Source organism: Blennius ocellaris, assembly GCF_963422515.1.
Source record: "Blennius ocellaris genome assembly, chromosome: 12".
Classification (NCBI taxonomy): Eukaryota; Metazoa; Chordata; class Actinopteri; order Blenniiformes; family Blenniidae; genus Blennius; species Blennius ocellaris.
In genome coordinates, this window is record NC_137661.1 from 16,807,362 (window position 1) to 16,827,712 (window position 20,351).

The 20,351-nt window shown below is 39.9% G+C and overlaps 2 protein-coding genes across 8 annotated transcripts in view; one reads left to right on the forward strand and one right to left on the reverse strand.

The window, feature by feature from the left end:
* Positions 1-2,473: 2,473 nt before the first annotated feature.
* st6galnac5b (ST6 (alpha-N-acetyl-neuraminyl-2,3-beta-galactosyl-1,3)-N-acetylgalactosaminide alpha-2,6-sialyltransferase 5b) lies at positions 2,474-12,404 on the reverse strand (the record flags this gene model as incomplete). Its single annotated transcript, XM_080506270.1, has 5 exons — positions 2,474-2,705; positions 3,331-3,438; positions 4,887-5,296; positions 11,802-12,029; positions 12,390-12,404. 5 exons carry the CDS (start codon positions 12,402-12,404, stop codon positions 2,474-2,476), a joined length of 993 nt encoding a protein of 330 aa, XP_080362396.1.
* A 7,505-nt stretch (positions 12,405-19,909) lies between these two features.
* Positions 19,910-20,351, forward strand: part of slc44a5b (solute carrier family 44 member 5b) — a gene marked incomplete at its 3' end in the record, with an annotated part of 36,563 nt that continues 36,121 nt past the window's right edge. For all 7 annotated transcript variants that reach the window (XR_013936851.1, XM_080506204.1, XM_080506205.1 and 4 more), the window contains exon 1: positions 19,910-20,125. Coding sequence is in view for 6 of the 7 variants with exons in the window: in XM_080506204.1 (XP_080362330.1) it covers positions 20,089-20,125 (37 nt within the window). The remainder of the gene's footprint in view (positions 20,126-20,351) is intronic.

A 20,351-nucleotide genomic window follows, 5' to 3' on the forward strand; every position in this document is an offset into this window, starting at 1 on the left:
CAAAATCTGAATCTATTATTTATTAAAAATGTAACATACATTTTCCACATTTAAATCTGGTAAGCATAACCAGAAAAAAAAAGAATGGATACCAAACCTGAGCAAAGCAAAACAAGCAGGATGCATACAAATAAGTCTACAATAAATAAAGAGATGAGAAGATAGAGAAACATCCATGTTTAATTTGGTATTCTGTCTTTTGTTTTTTCAATCAGTACTGCAGCAATCAGAAAATCTTTCGTAAATATTACATATGAATAAACTGCTGCACAGCCATTTAATGTTTCACTTTTTCATTTTTCACACCAGGGATGCTATTGAAGACAGACTTGTCTGTTATTTAAAAGCTCTTGGCAGTAGAAGAGAACATGCTGACAACAAGTGAGACCACCAGATGTCAGTGCAAACTCAGTGAAGCTCCCTGCTTTTACGATGCGGGTTACAATGTTCTGTAATGTTCACTACTTGTCCAGCACTGAAAGTGCAAAGACACGGTTGTAATGCAAGGGATTATTAGGGTCAGAGCACTGACAAAACACTGCACTGACTTCCAGTGAGTCAAAGGACATATTTTAAACTTTTACTGCTGGTCTACAAAGTGCTGAATAGTCTCAAACCATATTACATTCAAGATTAATTAAAATGAAGCAGAAGCAGTTTCTACGCTTCTCAATTGTCGGACAAATTTAAATGATTTTAATACAATGCTAATTTTAGTCACTTTAATTTCTCACGATTCTAAATGCATTCTTATGAGCTTCATTCTGATTCTTTACTATTTATTATACTGTTTTTGATTGTGTTTTGGCTTCATATGTGCTTTTATTTTCTTAATAGCTTTTTATATTTCTATGATTTGAATGTAATGTTGTGTGTTACTTTGCCTATGTGAGGCACCTTGAATTCCCTTGTTTATGAACAGTGCCATACAAATATACTTACCTTGCCTTGCCGAGGTTCAATCTGGTAAAAACAAAAAGAAAACAACAAAACAACTGCACCAAAGTAAAACAAAACAAGTAAGACCTTAATCACAGGGCAGTTTATTCTGGATTGTCATTTAGATGATTTCCATGAAAGTCATTATATTTAGTAATCATTAATGCAGCTCACAGATGTCAAACAAAGAACAATTATGACACGTACACAATCTTATGTCTGTCACATAATTTTCAGATGTGGTCTTTTTTCCAATATAGCACTTGATTATAAGCCATTTTTCACACATTTGCAAAAAAAAAAATAACAATAAAATGTTTGCCCCAGACCCTATTCTGAATCACTACATGGCTATTTAGTTTGGTCTTTCATGTTTTTTTTAAATGCGCATTAATCATAAATGTCTTTCATCTAGGCTAATCTCTAGGAATTTACAAATTATTGGCATTGACAATCTTAAATGACCCCATCCTTATGGCTGCTTTCGTATGACAACATGTTAGCCATTTATCTTAACTATCTATTTGTCTTTTAGGCGCCAAACAATAATCGCAAAAACAGTACTGTGCAAAAGTTTGAAGAAGGTCTGAAAAAAAAAAGCTGCAAAATGGCTTTAAGAACATAATCATAGTAATTATTTTGGAGTTAATAAAGGCAAACAAAATAGGACTCAACTATATGATTGGGACAATGTTCTGTCCATTAAAAAGACATAAATTCTTCCAAAGTACACCTGTTTTGGGAGAAACAATGTAGGTTGCTTTAAACATCTTGGTGAATTAACAACAGTTGCATGAAGGTTGATTCTGCCTCGTCAAATAACCTCAGATAACCTCCATTATGTCACGGTGACACACAGGGCTCTGTGACGGTCACACCTCCACCTACAGGTCTCCTCGGTTTGTTTTTTTTAATGCTAAAGATATTTAGCAGTGAACATACTGTAGAATGAGGGTAATTTTTCTCTGCAGCATCATGTATTTTAGAGGTGATTAAACAGTTCCCATATGCATTATGAATAAGCCATTCACACATTAATGTTGCCTTTCAAGTATGACTATAATTACTTTGGGCAAAATCTATCATGTATGTTGTACAATGTAAGCATGGAGACAGTCTAATGTAATAATCCTTAAAGTCTCAATACTAAAAAGACGATTGCTTCGAGGAGTAAACCAGAAACTAAGCAGAAAGACGGTAATTATTGAAACAAGTGTTCTCTTTTTGTTCCATCTGTGCCAGCACAAGTTGTTCTACGCTTTGTAAAGAATGCTTAAACCTCCACGGCTTTGATTCCAGTGTAAAATTCATCCCATTAGAGTCGCACTTCCAAAACATTGTTGAGGCTTTGTGCTGCTCTTACACCATGGTCCCATTCTGCCAAGCAGCTTAGATGGTCGGCTCACAGCCCCAAGCTGCCCGTCGCCACCGAATGCTGTTTCGCGTGTTCACACTGGCCAGAGAGGGAACTGGCACACCTGACACTGTCCACACATATATTCTACACTTCTAGGATTTCACCATCGATTGACTTTCAGGATGCACCAAGGGTATATGATCTGTTGATGCCGATGGCAGTGGGCTTCCAATCGGGCTGGTAAAAGTGAACGTTGTGAGTTCTGGCCCAATTTGCAAACACCCTCTTCTCCGTGATGAAGCGGTGGTGGCTTCCTCGTCGGTTTCTCTCGTGGGAGAGGTACATGGAGCACTCGTCAGGTCCCGAGGGCTCGTAGTAATGATATGGCACAGTGCGGTGGGAGGAAGATCTACATAGGAGGAGCATGAAAGGGCATGAAAGTCAGAGTGTAGATGTCAGAAGGGAAGCAGAGAGGGAGCAGGGATGATGATGCAGGGGTACGGGGGGGGGGAGTGAGGTGCGGTAGGACATAAAGAGACGGGGGAACAAAGAAAAAAGCTGAAAGATCAGAAGAATCTGTGTTCAAAGTTGTGTTCATTATGCGCCTTTTCATTCCTCTAATAGTCGCAGTTCCACCAAGCTCACAGATAAAGCCTGGTGTGACAAATAAGAGTCACTTCAATCTGCCATCAATATTTCAAAATGTCCTTTGTGTTCTTCAATCTTAATGTGAGAACAATATTAAAACAAAACATCTACTGATCCTGGCTTTTACATTGCCACATATCTTCAACCTACCCGAATGGCATGTACGCAATGCTTTATTGTTACCACAAGTTGAAGATGCCATTGTATGCATCAGGAAATATTAAATTACAATGTAGAAATACAACAGAGGACAAGTGATGTTGTTGCGTGCCCTATTTTGTCCACTCCATCTCAATTGAATGTGCTAAATTGAACCAAATAAACTATCAGTGTTAAATATGCAAATGTGACTTTTAATATAAGGAAGAAACAGAATGTGAAAGTACCTGCAGAAATCCGGGGGCACCATGCCATACACGTTGGTCCTGTCACACAGCTCCAGGGCTACTGCCATGGTGAACCAGCCGGTACTCAACCAGGAGTTGGAACCTTTCCTGGAATACAAGAGTGCATCACCATTTGTAGCAAATCCTGACTCACGGAGCACAAATACACTGAGAGATGCTCCATGAGCATTGCTGAAAGATCATGTTAAAGGTGTAAATATTCATTTTTAGATGTTACCGTATCGGTCAGATCCAGTTACAAGAACACTGAGACAATAAATGCAAGAACTGCAGAAAGAAGTTAGAATGCAACATGAAACCTCATATTTTTTTTAGATAGATTTAACAGCCCAGAAAAGTAGAACAATTTCTGTCTCTCGCTATGGTTACACGACAGCTAAAATTATTGAACACTTATTCAACAACATCCTTTTATCAAGTGGTGGATACATTGTCCACATGCAAATAACATATTAATGTGTGTCACGAGAATCAAAGAAATATCTTATCGGTTTGGCTCGTCTACTTCAGTCTACCACAGAGTATAGTTAACCTGTACCACTAGTTCAAAGGATCAAATACTATCTTTCCGAATAATTTTAACTGGCATATGTTTAAAAATCAATAGAAAAATAATATGACCTTGATTAAAGGCAACTGAGTCATAATAAAATACACTTGCTTTAATTGAACACTTGTTTGCTCTGGATGACAGTGTTAAGTGCCTTGAAGCTGTTGTTGCTTAAATGAAACTATATTGTTTCATTTAAAATACAATATTTCTTGTTAGTTTTTCCTGCTGATTAGTGACTTTTAAGTGTCTGTGTGTGTGAATATAAGTGTGTGTGTGATTGTCGGTCTCTCTGTGTGTATGTTCTGTAATGTACTGATGATCTGTCCAGGGTGTCTCCTGCCTTCACCCATAGTCAGTAGTCAGCACAATGGACCATAGGCATTTCCAGAAATGGATAAACGGATAGATCCTACAGTCAATAAAATAATATCCTACATAAGAATTGGGATGGGGGCTTAAAGCAGAACAGTTAAAAAAAAGTAGGGTTTTTTTGTGAGGAGAGCATATCCTCCACCACTTTTTAATATCCTCATTTAAAACAATGTAAGCCAATGTTATGTTGAGAAAGATACATTTTTCTCTGTGACCATGACCTCCACCCACTTCCAATCATTACATCTCCAAAATGCAAAAGCTCACATATGATGATTTATCAAGGTACTTCTATTGTATACAGGAGGTTTTTCGCGATTTGCAACAGCAAACTTGGGGAATGTATCAAGTCTCATACAGTCCTTCCAGAAAAAGGGAAAAGCTAATACAACCATGACTGTTCGGAACAGGAATTTAAACACCCAAGGCTTTTCACAAAGTTGTCCAATCTGAGTAATGAATTTGTGCCTTGCAGCAAATTTCACCAGAAAGTGATTAAACCAGTTGACTAACGAGCTCATCGAGCATGTTAGTGACTTTCTTGTTTTTAATTTCTGTTGATGTTTCATTGATAGCTTTCAAAGATAATCCCGGTTTAGTGAATGTTTACCTATCAATCCCCGTTTCATTTTTGAATAATTCATCCAACTTCAGCATCTTGAGTCTTGTAATTGTGTAGACTTTGAATTTGGGAAGGAGCTGCTTCAACAGCCTGAGGTTGTTGTAAACATGGCCTTTTCCATCTCGTCTCATGGCGATGCTTGGTCCCCAGAAGATGAACACTGTTTCCTGGCTGGCGTTGATTAGCTCCTGACGGCTACGCAGCACTCTCTGCAGACTGGAGTGAGCTACGACCCGCACGCTGGTTCGCCGCCCGACATCGAGCTGATACTTCACACTCGGAGCGTCGTTCATTCGGAGAATACACTCAGAGTGGTCGATTTCTTCACCCCTCTTGCTCCCAATCAGCTGGCCCGAACTGGTCACAAGGGCACATGTTCCACAGTGCATTTTCAGCGGCTGTGAAAAAGAAAAAAGAAGGATGAAATAAATTATTCCAATTTGTCTGAGACTCTAGTATGCTTCAGCTATGGGGATCAGATGAAACCTCTTGCCTCCAGACAGCAGTTAGAGACTGACAAACCATCTCAAAGTAACACAGTTACATGAAGGAAAAAGTGTCACATTATTATCAAACACAAGATAATTGTGACTGTCTTTAAAACCATTTAAAGCCAATCATTTCGGTAGTTATTAACAGTGTGGTCTGGCACATAGTGGTGAAGCAAACAACTGTAACTGCAACATGAAGCCATCAAGGTCTTTCTTTTTCCTGTGCCTTTTTTACAGCTTCATCTTAATTTAGTCTGCCAAGTCGGCAGAAAACGCTCCATGTTGGACATGAAACATCTCTGGTATTGCAGCTGAAAGTGTGGTTTTGATTTTATTCATTTAAATTTCTTATTTGCTATATACAAACAGGTTAATTGTTTTTGTCAAAAACACAGACAAATGAATGTTCATATACTGACCTAATTACAATATAATTATGTGGTAGGCAACCAAATAGGTCCTGACTAAAACGTGTCCAATTATATAATTTCACTGCTCCTCATAACAGTTGACAACTGAGCAGTGGTTATTTTCCACAATACTATCATGTTGCTTCTACTTTTATTCCAAAACAGCTAAGGAATAGGTTATTTTGATAACATGATAAAAAAAAAAAAAAAGAATTATATGAATTGACCAGGAAATGTCTGAATTACAAAAGGCAGTGCACTTCGAGGAAATAGATGTGTGATGAAAATAATTTTATTAGTCATCGTATTGATTTGAATTGTAAGGGCCACGCGTGTCTTCGATGTTGTGTCCTGCCAGATGTTCAAAGCGGAAAAAGTCGAATGGACTGAATGATTTGACAGCATAAACCCAGAGACCCTTCACATGAATTATTCCCAACCTTAAGAGGGAGCTACATTTGTATTCTGAACTGTGCTCTGAGCTTCACACCCCATCAGGTTCTGAGGTGGATGTGTGTGTGTGCGTGCGTGCGCGTGTGTGCGTGCGTGCGTGCGTGCTTGCTTGCGTGAGTGTCTGTGTGTGTGCGTGTGTGTGTGTGTGTACATCCAGGTAATCTTAAGAGCACCACAGGCTATTGTGGCTCCCACAGTTATATTTATTATATACTCCCACGATGTCTGTGACCCCACATTGAATGATTGCCTCATGTGCACTGGCGCATTTGTCTCTGTTGAGGTGAATGTGAATGTGGTAACTGGGGACGTCCTTAAGTCACTGTGTGTGGTCGAACATTGCTTCAGCTATGTACTGCAGTCATGTTCCTGTAGAAGGAATTTGTACCCGTCTTGAACTGTGTCTCAATCCATGGCCTGTAGGTTGCTGAGAAATAGAAACATATAGCTCCACATGCTTCTGCAAATTGAGAAACAATGAGTCCCCTTATAATAAGTCCTGTTCGGCTGTGCAATAGCTTTGAGAAGACTCCCACTCCTCAATAACAGGTAGGTTGGAACTAATGACACTTCCAAGCACAGATATGCCCTTGAGTGTGTCGTCCCCTCAGCACTACCCAACCATTTACTCTCAAGCAACTTTCAGTCATTTCCAAAGTCCTGGAATGTGTTAAACTGGTAAAGGCAATTGAAGGTTGCAGGGCTTGTATCATAGGTTTAAGTGCCAGTGAGATGATAAAAGTGTCCCTGACAGTTATAGTGAAGCCCCAGCTCAAGCACCCTGAGCATCTGACAGCTTGGTGTTGCTGGGAAATAGGTACTTATAGAGCCTGTATCACAGTGAGAGGGCCTTTCAAAATCAGATGAAGGATTTCACAAGCTTGACAGCCGCAGTTACAACCCTAAGCTACCGAATGAACAAACATAATGGATTTCCCTAACAATCGGCCACCAACACTTGCTGATTCACACACAATCCTCAGCTAACTCTTCATCTCACAGACAGTGGATTGTCTACTACAATCAATAATGCATAGACTTGTAAGCAATACACCCTGGATGCGAGGCTATTGCGTGAAGTCCGATAAGGAAGTCGAATGGGATGCAAAGAGCAGCTAAGCCAAAGGCAGAAGAGGAAAACATTTGTAAATGTGGTTCTGATTCCTGTCCTTGTCAATTTCCGCCCACTCGTTGACTCCAGACTCATCAGTATGATCCCGATTATACACTTTCCACTGAGATGTAAGATCATAATTGCTTTCAGAGCAAAGCCCCATCAGTCAGCCTCTAAAGCTGCACAAAAGCATCTATTGTGCGCCCAACCTCGTGCTTAAAAACCCACCCAGTTAGAAAAAAAAAAGAAAAACAGCACATACTTAAAAGAGAAAGTTTTCACATGGTTGTGCTATTTGGAGGTCACAAGGGAGCCATGAAAGACAAAATAATAGGGCTCATATTTTCCTCAGTGACTATATTTTAAACGATTCATATAAAAAGAATGAGTATCTTATAACAGAAAGCCCACTGTACGATACTTAAATAGAGTTGTTATGATCCCTCTACCCACTACCCTGAAAAGGATCGAAGCAGTATAGAAGTGTATGGATGACACCTCTAAAATGACATTGAATTAGATTCATTGCGTCACAAAAAACCTGTCATTATGTTCACAATTTATAGTTTCATTTTTTAGAAGAAATACTAAAAAAAAAACAAAATCAACATCACATAAAGCACAATGCGGTTAAATATGGAAAACATGACACATAATTAAATAATTGAGGATGACTTTTACATAAGGTCATGTCCATAATTTCATGAGAAGTTAGTCTGTTACCAAGGGAATGATTCCACCCATGGACACTAAAACATATTTGTTCAAGCTTTCTCCACGAATTCCCCCAGTTTATAAATAGCTCTAACATGTTTGATTCGCTAGTCTTTATCAAATACAAAAATCACAAGAGTCAAGTCAGAAACTATGTACTTGACATTAAAAAAAAAAAAAAAAAAAAAAAAAGTTAAATAATTCAGATTTTGTGAGGACTATTTCAGTGATACAAAATGATTTAGATGTTGATGGTTATTTGAGTGTCTTTGTGAAATGTTGACAATCAGGCTAATGGCCCATCCTAGACAATTGGCATCTCTTCTGTGGTGTGAGGTGTTTAGTGATTGGTTTTGCTTTCTCTCATCAGAGACTAATTAATTCAAATGAAACCCCTTTGACAGTTCCAAGAGACTCGTCATTAAATTCCTGCCAATGACACATATACTATTCACAAATTTAAACTGGCTCTGCTCTCAATTTCAAGACAGAAAATCAAGGCGCCTGTTTGCTCCTGATCCAGTCAGAGAGTCTGTCTGGAGGCTGAGCGAAAAGCTTCATAACACCAACATGTTGGCGATGTGGTGCTGATGGCTTCCATTTGCCTTTTTGCCCTTCACCTCATACAGACAGGATAATGTGGATCAATAAAGAAGAAAAATGGTTTTTAATGTGCATTAGTAGTTTAAAAAAAGACTACAAAATAGCTGATGAGCACTTTGAGCACGACAGCAGATAACACTGCGTGTTTTGCCATAAGTGCTTCCTGACTTAAAGTAGGATTAAGATTTCCCACATCCATCGGATTCATCCATTAAGTAATCTCAGAAAAAGCCATTCATTATTTATTTGCTCATGTCATCTGTGAGGATGAGCTGTATCTGTGTAGTATATAACACTCTTAAGATGAATGGAGAAGAGGAGTCAGCGTAGGTAGAATCTTTTTTTTTTTTTTTTTTTTGTACTTTATAATGACACCTTTTTCTTCAAGGCTGGCTGCATTAAAGGCTGTCAAAACACTGTAAGGTATCACCCATAATAAGTAGGTACATCATAAAGTTGCAGAGGCACACAGTCCACGTTCATGCTTTCACACAGGCTTTGTGATTACAGCCTATAAAGGCCAGTGTAGATCGATTCTTCTGACAGTTCTTCAAAGGTCAACAGCTCTTTAAATTGAGTCGGCCAAACATCAGCGAAGGAGACACGTGTGTGTCCGTGTGTGTGTGTGTGTGTGTGTGTGTGTGTGTGTGTGTGTGTGTGTGTGTGTGTGTGTGTGTGTCTGCATTTGTCAGAAACTGTCGATCTATAATTATTAAAACTTATCAAAAGAATGAAATACATACGAGATGCAAAATATCCCACAAGAAGCTGCAAGCACTGCAGAGAACCGGCAGACAGGAAAACATCACACGCCGAGACACCAACTCCCCAAAGTACAGCACATAAATCTTTAACCCTAACTTCAAGGTCTGACTTTTCAATATTATGGATTCGTGGATTTCAGTGCGGCTGTAACAGCGATCAAATCAAAAGAGGAAAAATGCCAATCTTATACCATTTAACCTCAGCCACACGAGCAGCAAGTTCTTGGTGATTGAATGTGTGCTGGGTGTTTTTCCACCGACTGGTTGAAAAATAAACGAGCAGACACGTCACAGACCACCACCCACCTCAGTGAAACCACTGTGTGCGCAAACACGATGTGCATGTAAGTTAATATAGACCATAAAAAAAGGTCCAGCAGGCACAATAAATACGAGCTCTCCTCACATTATCAAGCATCTCTGACTCTGATGACTGCATACAATTTAAACAGCATGCCTGGGCATTTGCATTGAGATGTCTCTATGAGTGTGTGTGTGTGTGTGTGTGTGTGTGTGTGTGTGTGTGTGTGTGTGCACTTGTGTCAAAGCCGAGCTTCCCTACAGCAGCAGCAGACCTCACATGACCCTGCAGGGGAACTGCACAGACGAATCCACCCACTCCAAAGATCCTACTGCAGGTCTGCCCTAGTTAGTCAATCCCAGGCTCTGACGAGGGTTAAGCAGCAGCAGCAGCAGCAGTGCTGAAGCCTCTCATGGGAGAGGGGGGCAGATTGACACGGAGAAGTATAAAAATGCTGCAGTGTGAATGCATCATGGATCAGGGGACGGTGGGTAATAAAGAGCCAGCAACATTTAAAAAAAAAAAGACTGCAAACGCTACCTCACATTGCGCTTTATTGGGCCTATATAATTCTGTAGATAATTTTTTTTTAATGAGCTTTAAATGACCTGATCACAATTACAGAACTATGGAAGAATCCCTGAGAGTATCATTTCAAAGCTCTTTCTAAACTAACTCTCATCTCATTGATTATAAATTACTGAAAGGTGACCCAACACTTGTCTTCCTTTCCACTCAAGAAACACATCATACTTTCTTCTCTGCTTTATATTCTATCTATCTATCCATCTATCTATCTATCTATCTATCTATCTATCTATCTATCTATCTATCTATCTATCTATCTATCTATCTATCTATCTATCTATCTATCTATCTATCTATCTATCTATCTATCTATCTATCTATCTATCTATCTATCTATCTATCTATCTATCTGAATCAGTGACAGACATCTGCATTACTGTATAGCCAAGGCACTGGTGGAACGTTCACAACCAAAGAATAACAGTGGACTACATCTTAAGAAGCCACTCAAGTAGACATGCATGCTGTTTTAAGTGCTTTGCTCATGAATATTTCACAGTAAGCATATTAATTATAAATTAAGAAACTGAAAACTATAGAATGTGTTTCAACTCGCCCTCCCGGAGCACAATTTTTATGTAAATGCTCCACAGATTTTTATGACACAATAACACGCTATAATAAATAAAGCTTTATTAATTTCTATTTGTTGTTGTTCTTATGCTTTTTATAATTGCCACAACATTTCAGTAAATATCTTAAAGCAAGTAACTTTAAAAACATTGGTGTGGTTTCGAAAATATCTAAAGCTAGATATATGCTCAAATATGAAGACAGGAAAAGATATAATATGCAGCACAGATTCGCAGAAAGTTCTTTTTAAAACTATGTAGCCATTTTCAGGTCATACCTGTGCTTTACATATACATACTAGTCTCTTCGTTTCTCCTCGCAGAACACAGAGTAGGTACACTTAAAAAAAAAAAAAATCACTGCAACCAATGTTCCCTTTATGGTCCAGCTTCTCTGTGTCTGATACACACATTCAAGCAATGAAACGTGTCCAAGTGCTGTGAGGAAAATGAGATCATCCACATTTCCTTTGACTGGGGAGGTGAGATCGCTATTAAAGGACAGCCACCCATGCAAGTTGTATCCATTCAGACATGTATGAAAAAGATTGAAGTCTTTCATGATCTTTTAAAGTATCCCCTTCCACCATTTGGTATCACCCAAACAGGGCTGTCATGTCAATGTTCTTTGGCTACCCTCTGTCTCCTATAAAATTACATCAAGTCACCACCCACTGCTTTTCAAAGGCCAGCATGAATGTGTTATTTCTGGACAAATGCACCGAGATCCACTCTTTGTGAAGATTAACCTGATCTCTCATCACAAACACAGCCAAGCTGAACATGCTGTTTAGTGAATAGTCTCCCCTTGTACCCATGTGAACGCTAAACCCTTTATTTCTTAAATCAGCAGAAATTGAGGCGACTGCATTCTGCACATGGCGTATGTTTACCTTAAGATCCACAACACCCGTGTACCCATCCAGATTTGTTGCTGGGAGTGTCTGTGGTATGTCTGGTCCTTTTGTCGCTGGAACAGGAGCATCCGAATGGTGCGAGGACACTGAGGATGAGGACGATGATGATAATGCGAACAATGACTTGTCGCCAGTGCTGCTGTTGTACACCACCATAAAGCCGGTAACCATGGTAACGACGATGATGCCACCAACCCCTTGGCACTGGAGAGAGACACATCAGCCCGGGGAAAGACAAAGACAAAACAACATCAAGTGAGAGCAGCACATAAAAAAGTCAATTGTTGGGAGTACGAGCTGTATGTGAGAGCTTTATCGTTGGGCAATATAAACAGATAAATAAATACAAATTTAAATGCTGCTAAATGAAATGTCAAAACAAACAGAAAAATATATATATATACATTTATTTATGGATGGATATGTGTGTGTGTGTGTATACATATACATACATATCTAATATATATATCAGATTGTTAACTCACTTCAGAGCAGCACAAGCACTACAGGTCCACACAAAGAAACATTACTGTCACATTTCCAGCGGCTCTCGGTCTTAATTACCACTCTCATCTTCATCTCCACTCAACCTGGTTTCAGGCGCGCAGCAGCTTTTCTTCCTACCGGCACCGAGCGACGGGACTCTTCAGCATGCAACACTTCAGCGGCGGCATCACTGGCATCAGCGCTCCACTGTAGAAAACGAAGCTCCACTACTCTCTTCTCATGCTCTCCTCCTCTACGTGGACGCCCTCGTTCAACCCCGCACTCCTCATGGTCCTAAAATACTTGTTTTCAAGCTCACTATAGTTTCAGAGTTCACTGGAGGTTCAGAGGAGTTTAACATTATCAGTTGCTGCGATTGTGCACATTACTTTGTGATTGCAGATCTTCAAAAAGTAACCAAGATACTTTACTCATATAGGCTGATTATTAATAAGGATTCAATTGAAAAGTAGGCCTTGTCCTTATTTGCTACATTTATTATGTCTGCCCTAATATTGGTGGAAGCAGCGAGATAAACTATATAAATGCAAACAGCATGCAGGAGCCATTTACACATGTTGCTGGCGGGACACATGGTGGCAGTATTTGGGCAAAGGTTGCATATATTAAGGTGGAGAGGTCACAGGAGGAGCTACCCCAGCACAGGTAAGGGGGTAGCAAAAGGTTCTCACCATCCCAGTAGACAGAACAGGAACAAACCAGCAGATAAATAGGAAAAGGATACAACTTTCTCTAGGAAAACCCAGTATGTTCAATATTTGCTTTCAAACAAATAAATATCAACTGGAAAATTGTCATTAAACAATAATATAACCCAAACAGAGAGACGTAATCTTCCTGAATCTTGAGGCCGTCCAGGTGTGGGGTGGTGTGAGGGTCTAGCTGGCTCCCCCGCTGAGCTCTGCTCTTTGCCTGATATCTTATATTGGGGCCTGGGGCCCCGTGTCCCTTCTGTTGTTCCTCTATATGACTCACGGTGAAAATTGTGACTTTTCATCAAAAGGTGTGGCCCCCTGAACTTGAAGGTCTGTTAGACACACATGTCCTGCAGTGAGCTGCAGACCTCCATTGGTGCCCTGCTGAGAAATCTGACACAGGGTCATTTACATAATTGCAGCTTTACTTCTAAATTGGTGTTGAACAAGCTGGAGAGGTCGCTCCACTATACTCAATAGTCAGCTCCTCTGGCAGGCAGCGTGCCACACCAGTCCTGTCATCATAACTCTTGCTGATGTGTCATGCAGAGATGTGTAGCTTCTATGCATCAACTTCATTCTCTCACTCCTTTTCTTGGGATTTCCATGGCTTAAAGACTCACAACTCCCACATTAACTGGTCCACCAGCAGCATCAAGTCCTGGAGCACACCCTGCAGTAAAAATTGTTTCCTTCCAAGTACGTAATCAGCTGGATTCCTCCGAGAGGATCTGGATCTTCCTGACGTTCCCCAAGTGGCCCGGGTATACTGGGATTTGAAAAATTTGTTTTGTAAAGCTCAATGATTTGGAAGCTCATGTTACATCTCTTCCTCTTCATTGCACTTATGACTGTGCTGTTGAGTTATTCCCTGATTAGACACCTACTCATTTTCTCCGTTTTCGAATTGTGACAAAGGGCCAAGGTTTTCACTATGTTAGACCTACATGATGTTTACCATTTGGTCAGGACAAGTGAGGGGGACGAGTGGAAAACCGCCTTCAACACTGGGTGATGCCTTTTGGCTAACCAATGCACGAGGAGTTTTCCAGTCCTTGAACGACGTCCTCTGAGACATGCACAAGGTTTTTGTGTTTGTTTGCCTGGACACCTGGGCTTCTTATCTTTTCTCCTGACTTTGCCACCAACTCCCTCCATGTCAGGTGAGCAGACTCCGGAGCCTTAAGCTTTATGTAAAAGGACAAGTAATGTGAGTTTCACATCTCTCGGTCACCTTCCTGGGCTACGTGGTTGTCAAAGTTCAGGTGGAGATGGACTCTGAGACGGTTAGTGCATTAAGAGATTGGCCCACACCCTCGTCCTGGTTAGAACTGCAATGTTTTTTTGGAGTTTGCTCATTTTTTCACGGAAGTTTATCTGTAGCTGTTCCTGTTCATGCTCTCACTCCCACACAAGTCCACTTTGGATGGACCCCTCAGGCTGACACTGTCTTCTACCGACTCAAACAACTTCTGTCACTCCTATTCTGGTGGTGCTGAACTCCGGTTGGCAGTTCATCATTGAGGTGGATGACTTTAATGTGGAGACTGGTGCCATCCTCTCCCAGTATAGTGCCAAAGAAAAGCACATTTATTCCTGTGCTTAACATTAATAATTGAAAACATTGAGTGCCTAAGTGTGTTAAAACATTCACAATAGTCATCCTAACCCTAAGCCTTCCTGGCTTGTTATTGCAAATATAAAACAACAATAACACAACTGACAATTCAGCGCTTCATGTTATAGAGAAGTCGCCATGCAAGTATATTGGCTTTTGGTATATCCTACAATTTCAGATAATGAAATACTAAAATATGTCTTCTGGAATAACTATGACCATTTTATTAAAGAACAAAAAATTACACTGTGTGTGTGTGTATTGATGCATCCAGCATAGGAACAGATGCTAACAATCCACTATTGAATGACTCAATGGACTTTGAATTGGTTAACATGTTGTGTAAAAAAAACTTTTAAGACACTTTTCAGGTTGAACAGCGGTTACTATTTTGATCCAGTTTGTAAAATTCACAGTTTCTTGACAACTTATCTTATTTTCTATACGACTTGCATGTGGTAGCGCCATATGGGTAAGTAACTGGCAGCATAATTGTGATCACCAAATTATCTTTATCACATATGAGCAGATCCCAATAAAGCACCACGACATTCTGAATTCAGAGGATTAGTTGCTATACCAGTGTTTTTTGATTAGCGGTGTCCCCAAGGCCGTCAATGTATCTCAGAACACAGCTGTGGGGAACAAACACTGAGAGGGAAGAAGCAAAGGTCTGTGGAACATAAACTTTTTTAATTAACTCAAACTTCCTATCCAGTGAGGCACCAACACACAAAATAATCTGCTGTGTTTGCTCCTATTTGCTGTGCCAGAATCAATTTATTCTCATGTTTTATTTTCCCCAAATGCAAGAGTACCTGCTTCTGGGTGTTATTCTAGTAGCTGAACATAGTCAAAAGAAACAAGGATATGTCCCTTCCCATCTAAGAGAGTTGTTTATTGAAAGTGATGCTATTAAAGAACAAGCTGTTGAGCCTAAAATTCAGTTTATGGAATAAAGGATTTAGGTAATGAAATCGCAGTACGGCCTCAAGTCTTCAGGATTTTTCAGCAGAACAGATTTGATTTGATTTTTTATTTCATCTATTCAAAAAGTCAAAGTGATGTACATAATCAGCCACAACATCATGACTCCCTGTCTAATATCGGGCATAACAAATACACATCAATTGTCAAGACAAAATATTCACTCGCTGCTTAATATATACAATAACACGAGCAGGTGCTATAGAAAACCGATAAATGAAGTGAGTGACTTCACGAGTCACGGTGTGAGGACTGATTGGGCTTATCTTCATATTTCTGTTTGGAAGCATGTGACACAAAGCCAATATGGAAAACATAATCAATGTCAGTGTAATGACGATATTAATCATTAGTGCATGCATATAGAAAGCAATATCATTTTTTTTGTTTTCTTCTTTTTCGATAGATATGTAGATTTTTAGATTAGAACTGAGGCCGAACATCAGAAGATCTTAATTTTAGGAGGACTTCAGGAATTTTAAGAGAGTTTTCAAAGGAATGCTCGGTTACATATACAACAAAGAGTGAAATGTATCCTTCGCATGTCACCGAGCCTCATGGAGCAGTGGGCGGATACTTTGCAGTGCCCAGAGTGTAGCGCAGGGGTCAAGGGTCTTGCTCAGGGACCCTCAATCTACGACCAACCTGCAAGCCTCCAATCACAAGCTTACTTCTCTAAACTCCAGGTCATCAGTGCAGCAAATTATATTTTTGCTCTATATCAGATCATATCAGCTCTCCATGCTGTATTCTGAGGCCGAGCAGATAAAAAGATTTAAATTCTCATAGCAAAATGTCTTTCCATAGAGACAAATCATTGAATCTCCAGCCAGCTTTGCAACCGATCACAGATGTCATTTCCTGTTACGCATTGTGCTCGTATTCTCAGATTTGTCGTGTTCATCCATTGACTGAAAAAACAGCTGACAGTCCGCTTCTGTGTTCTTTTTCTCTTTGGTCATTTGTCCAGTGATCCATCTATTATGGAACCATTCTCGTGTCAGCAGTGCCTATAACTGCTGCAGCTGTCATGACAACATAACCATCTTCCGCTGCTTCCCATTTGTAAATATGACAATAAAAACAACAACAACAACAACAACAACTGTTACTGCTAAAGGATTTTTGAAGAAGTGAAAGGAATGACCCTTTATTTCATGAAGTGTGAAAAAAGGTTGCAAACCAAAATGTCCCTAAATGTCCCAGCATCTGTTAGGTTGCTTGATTACATAATAGGCCGGCTGTTATTCTCTATCAGTCAGTGAAAAAGATCGACGCAAATGATAACTCTAAAAAAAAAATCCCTTTTTGAGAGACGCACAACTGGCTGACAGACGGAAATCTGTTGATGTTCTTCAACCTCAATAGGATTTTATAGTCATTAAGCATTAATGTGTGAAGTGTTTTGGGGGGATAGTAAATAAGAAGAAAAACACTATTGGACAATTTATTTGTTTGACTTGATTTTATGATTACTTAATGCTCAACTGAAGACAGCACACAGAAAACATTCAACTCAGTACAAATGCCCACAACAACAGGCCCCATGTTTTTGGGAGAGCTATAAAAATCTATGGTCCATCTGGCTGTGGAATCAATCTATTTATAGCGTCAGACTCTCACGTCATCAGACATCAGTAAACAAAAGACCCAAGATATTACAAATTCCATGGAAAACAATGAGGATGAAATACACTCACTGTTGTTTTGCTGACTTTCGCATTGATACCCACAATGTGGCTCTTTGTTTTAGGTTGTTCAAATCTATGAAAGCTTGAAAACTCTTTTCCTCGACGGGTGTCACCAAAAGTGAAATTGTGGTAAATTTATGACACTTAATAACGTGATTGTGATTCTCCCAGAGCGCCCCCTAGCACCAGTATATAATCTGTCTCAGTGAAGTCGATCCCTTCTTAATGACCAGCCTATGGCAACCTGAGCTCTGGCATTAATAAAGTATTTCTATTCTATTCTATTCAGTCACAGAGTTCTACAACAGATATCACTTTCTCAACGCCAGTGGTTAAAACAAATGACCTGCCACACATTCCTACTCCAATATCGACATATCATATCATTTATCACTAACAATGATGATGTTGCCAACCTTTACTTACATTTTAGGCGACATTCAGGACAGATTGATCGGGTTGCTGTGATTATGATAATGGGTGATGATTTTATTTTTTAAATGTTATGATTTGCATGCTTTTAAGTCAGTGTAATTCACTGCTAAATGACTGCTCAACAGCTGACAAGACTATAGCTATGAACTATTGTTTGTAATTGTACTTGATTGTCTCATTTTTTGCTTTTAATTTGTAATTTTTGCTGGGGTTTTTTTTTGTTTGTTTCCTTGTTCCTTGCATTTGCTCTTGCCAGCCTCACATGCTTATTGATGTAAGCACTTAGCCTTGCTGCTGAATTGTGTTCTACAAATAAACACTTTGCATAGATGCACTAGTTTATATGACCTTAAATGTTTCACATTCCACAAATTTTTTTTTAAAAAAATGCTGTGATTGTTTCTCAGTATGTTATTTGTTTCATATTTAAACTTTTTGTTGTTTGGTATTTGTTGTGGAAATCAAAGTAAGTTCATTGTACAGTGAAACATGTTTCCTTTCTGTGCATATGACAAGGAATACTTTGACTTGAAGTCCTAGATTAAAGTCTGTGCATTTTCTTAACTTGAAAATACTGAGATCAACTCAGAGCTGACTGGATTCAGCTGAAATGATGAAACAAAAGTATGTCTCTTTTGTTTTGGTCTCTACCATTTCAAATTTCCAGAGACTTGTGAAATTTAGGTCATGCCACTGTTGTTAATTTGCTGCTGGTGTTGAGTCACTGTATCACCAGCTCTTCCTTTGCCCGGCTTTCAGAGTTGAAGCATTTCTTTTTGGTTGAGAGTTGCAGTGGGGTCATGGTTTATGTTTGATAATCATTTTAGGAATGTCTTTTGTATATTTCGTTTGTGTAATCCAGTGCTAAAACGTACACTTGGTCACTTTAAATGGCTCTTGGCTTGACTGTTTCTTTGTGTTTGGTTTTAGTGGTAATCCTGCTTTTAATTTGGGCTATAGCCTATCACTGTGTGAAAACTGAGAGCTTTACTATTGCTATTACCAGTTCTTCCAGCTACTTTGCAGAGTGACTCAATGCACCAATCAGCAGTGTAAACTTGTATTATAATACAAAAAAGGCTGGGGCAAATGCAGTCACTTTTTGTGACTTCGGGATTAGACAAGCGGCACACTGCAAAATAGTATTATTTTTTAATTTGATTTTTTTTACCATTATTATGCCTGTTGTGTCATTTGGCTGATTATTTCACGTTGTACTGATTTACACTCAACAGAAACATTCCATATTGTTGTTGTGCAATAATCAGGCAAAGATGAGCCTGGTGGAGGAAACAGTGCCCGTCTAGCCTGGATGCCCCATCTGCTGAATATTGCTATTTCTCTCGTACAGTAAAATATGAGTGTAGCATAGGTGGTTCCTCTCATCCACCCATCCATCTATCCATCCCTCCAATGTTATTGTTGGGACATTTGTCAGGAATAAATATATTTGCTGGTGATTGATAATTAGGGGGTTTTGTGGTTAAAATGGAATTCTGCAGTAACCTTCTTTAACCAGCACATTTATTATGGTCTTGCTTTGTACTTTCTCTGTGTTGCATCAAATTACAAATTACTTAGATACAAGATTACGCTCGAAAGCTTTGGGTTTGGTAAACTTTCTATCGTTTTCATACTGTAGTATTTTCTCTTTTATCATACGCCTTTTCATTTTAATTTCTTTTTAACTCCACCACGCACCCCATCCCTAAATAAAGCCCCTTGAACGTAAAACCTGCCAGCCTGTGAGCTGATCCGAGTCCTGCAGTGCCTCAGAAACTCCAGCAGGTGTCAGTGTTTCTCCACTGCAGGAACTCTTTTGTGGACCGAGATGCCATTGCCCTAAAAATACAAGCTGCAACATTGGCTGTATAATCAATCGACACACACAAAACAACAACAAAAAACAGAAGTCGCTCCCCGGCTCCAGCTGCCAGCACGGGCACGGTGCAGTCAGAGGTTCGTGTCCCGCCGATTGTTGGACGTCCAAGTGTCAGAATGCTGTGCGCGTGTTTCAATAACAAAGAGGACGGGACAGCGAGCGGCGGAAGCGGCCCCTTTAAGGCCGTTCTGGCATAATTAATGACGTCGCGCTGTAAACACGACCGACGTTCAGCTGCGTGGCCGAAAGCATCCGCAGAACCCACAGCCCAGAAGACCTCTCCACTCTCTCCAGCCGTCCTGTGTGTTTCTTTTCGGGACCGGGGGGGCGGTGGGTGACTGTCGAGGCAGGCGGGCGGACAGGCATTGAAATAAACGGCTTCACCTCGACTCTCATATGCGGTCTCTAAAACCAAGACGACGGTGCTGCATCTGTCCTACAAAGTGCCATGGCTAGAAAAACGGACATCCCCTCCTCTTACTATGGTGAGTCGGGTCTTTTTCTTTTTTTTCTTTTCTTTTTTTTTTTTTGGTCTTTGTTGTGAACACCAGGGTTGTTTTCCCTCTGCGTTGTCAAATGCCATGACAGCAGAATTACAAACACAACAATTGACCCTCATCGATGTGATTCGTAACGACGTGCGCCAGCCTACATTGAGAGTCGCTTTAACTATCGCGGGGCTCCGTAATGACTGACACCAAATACGCAGTA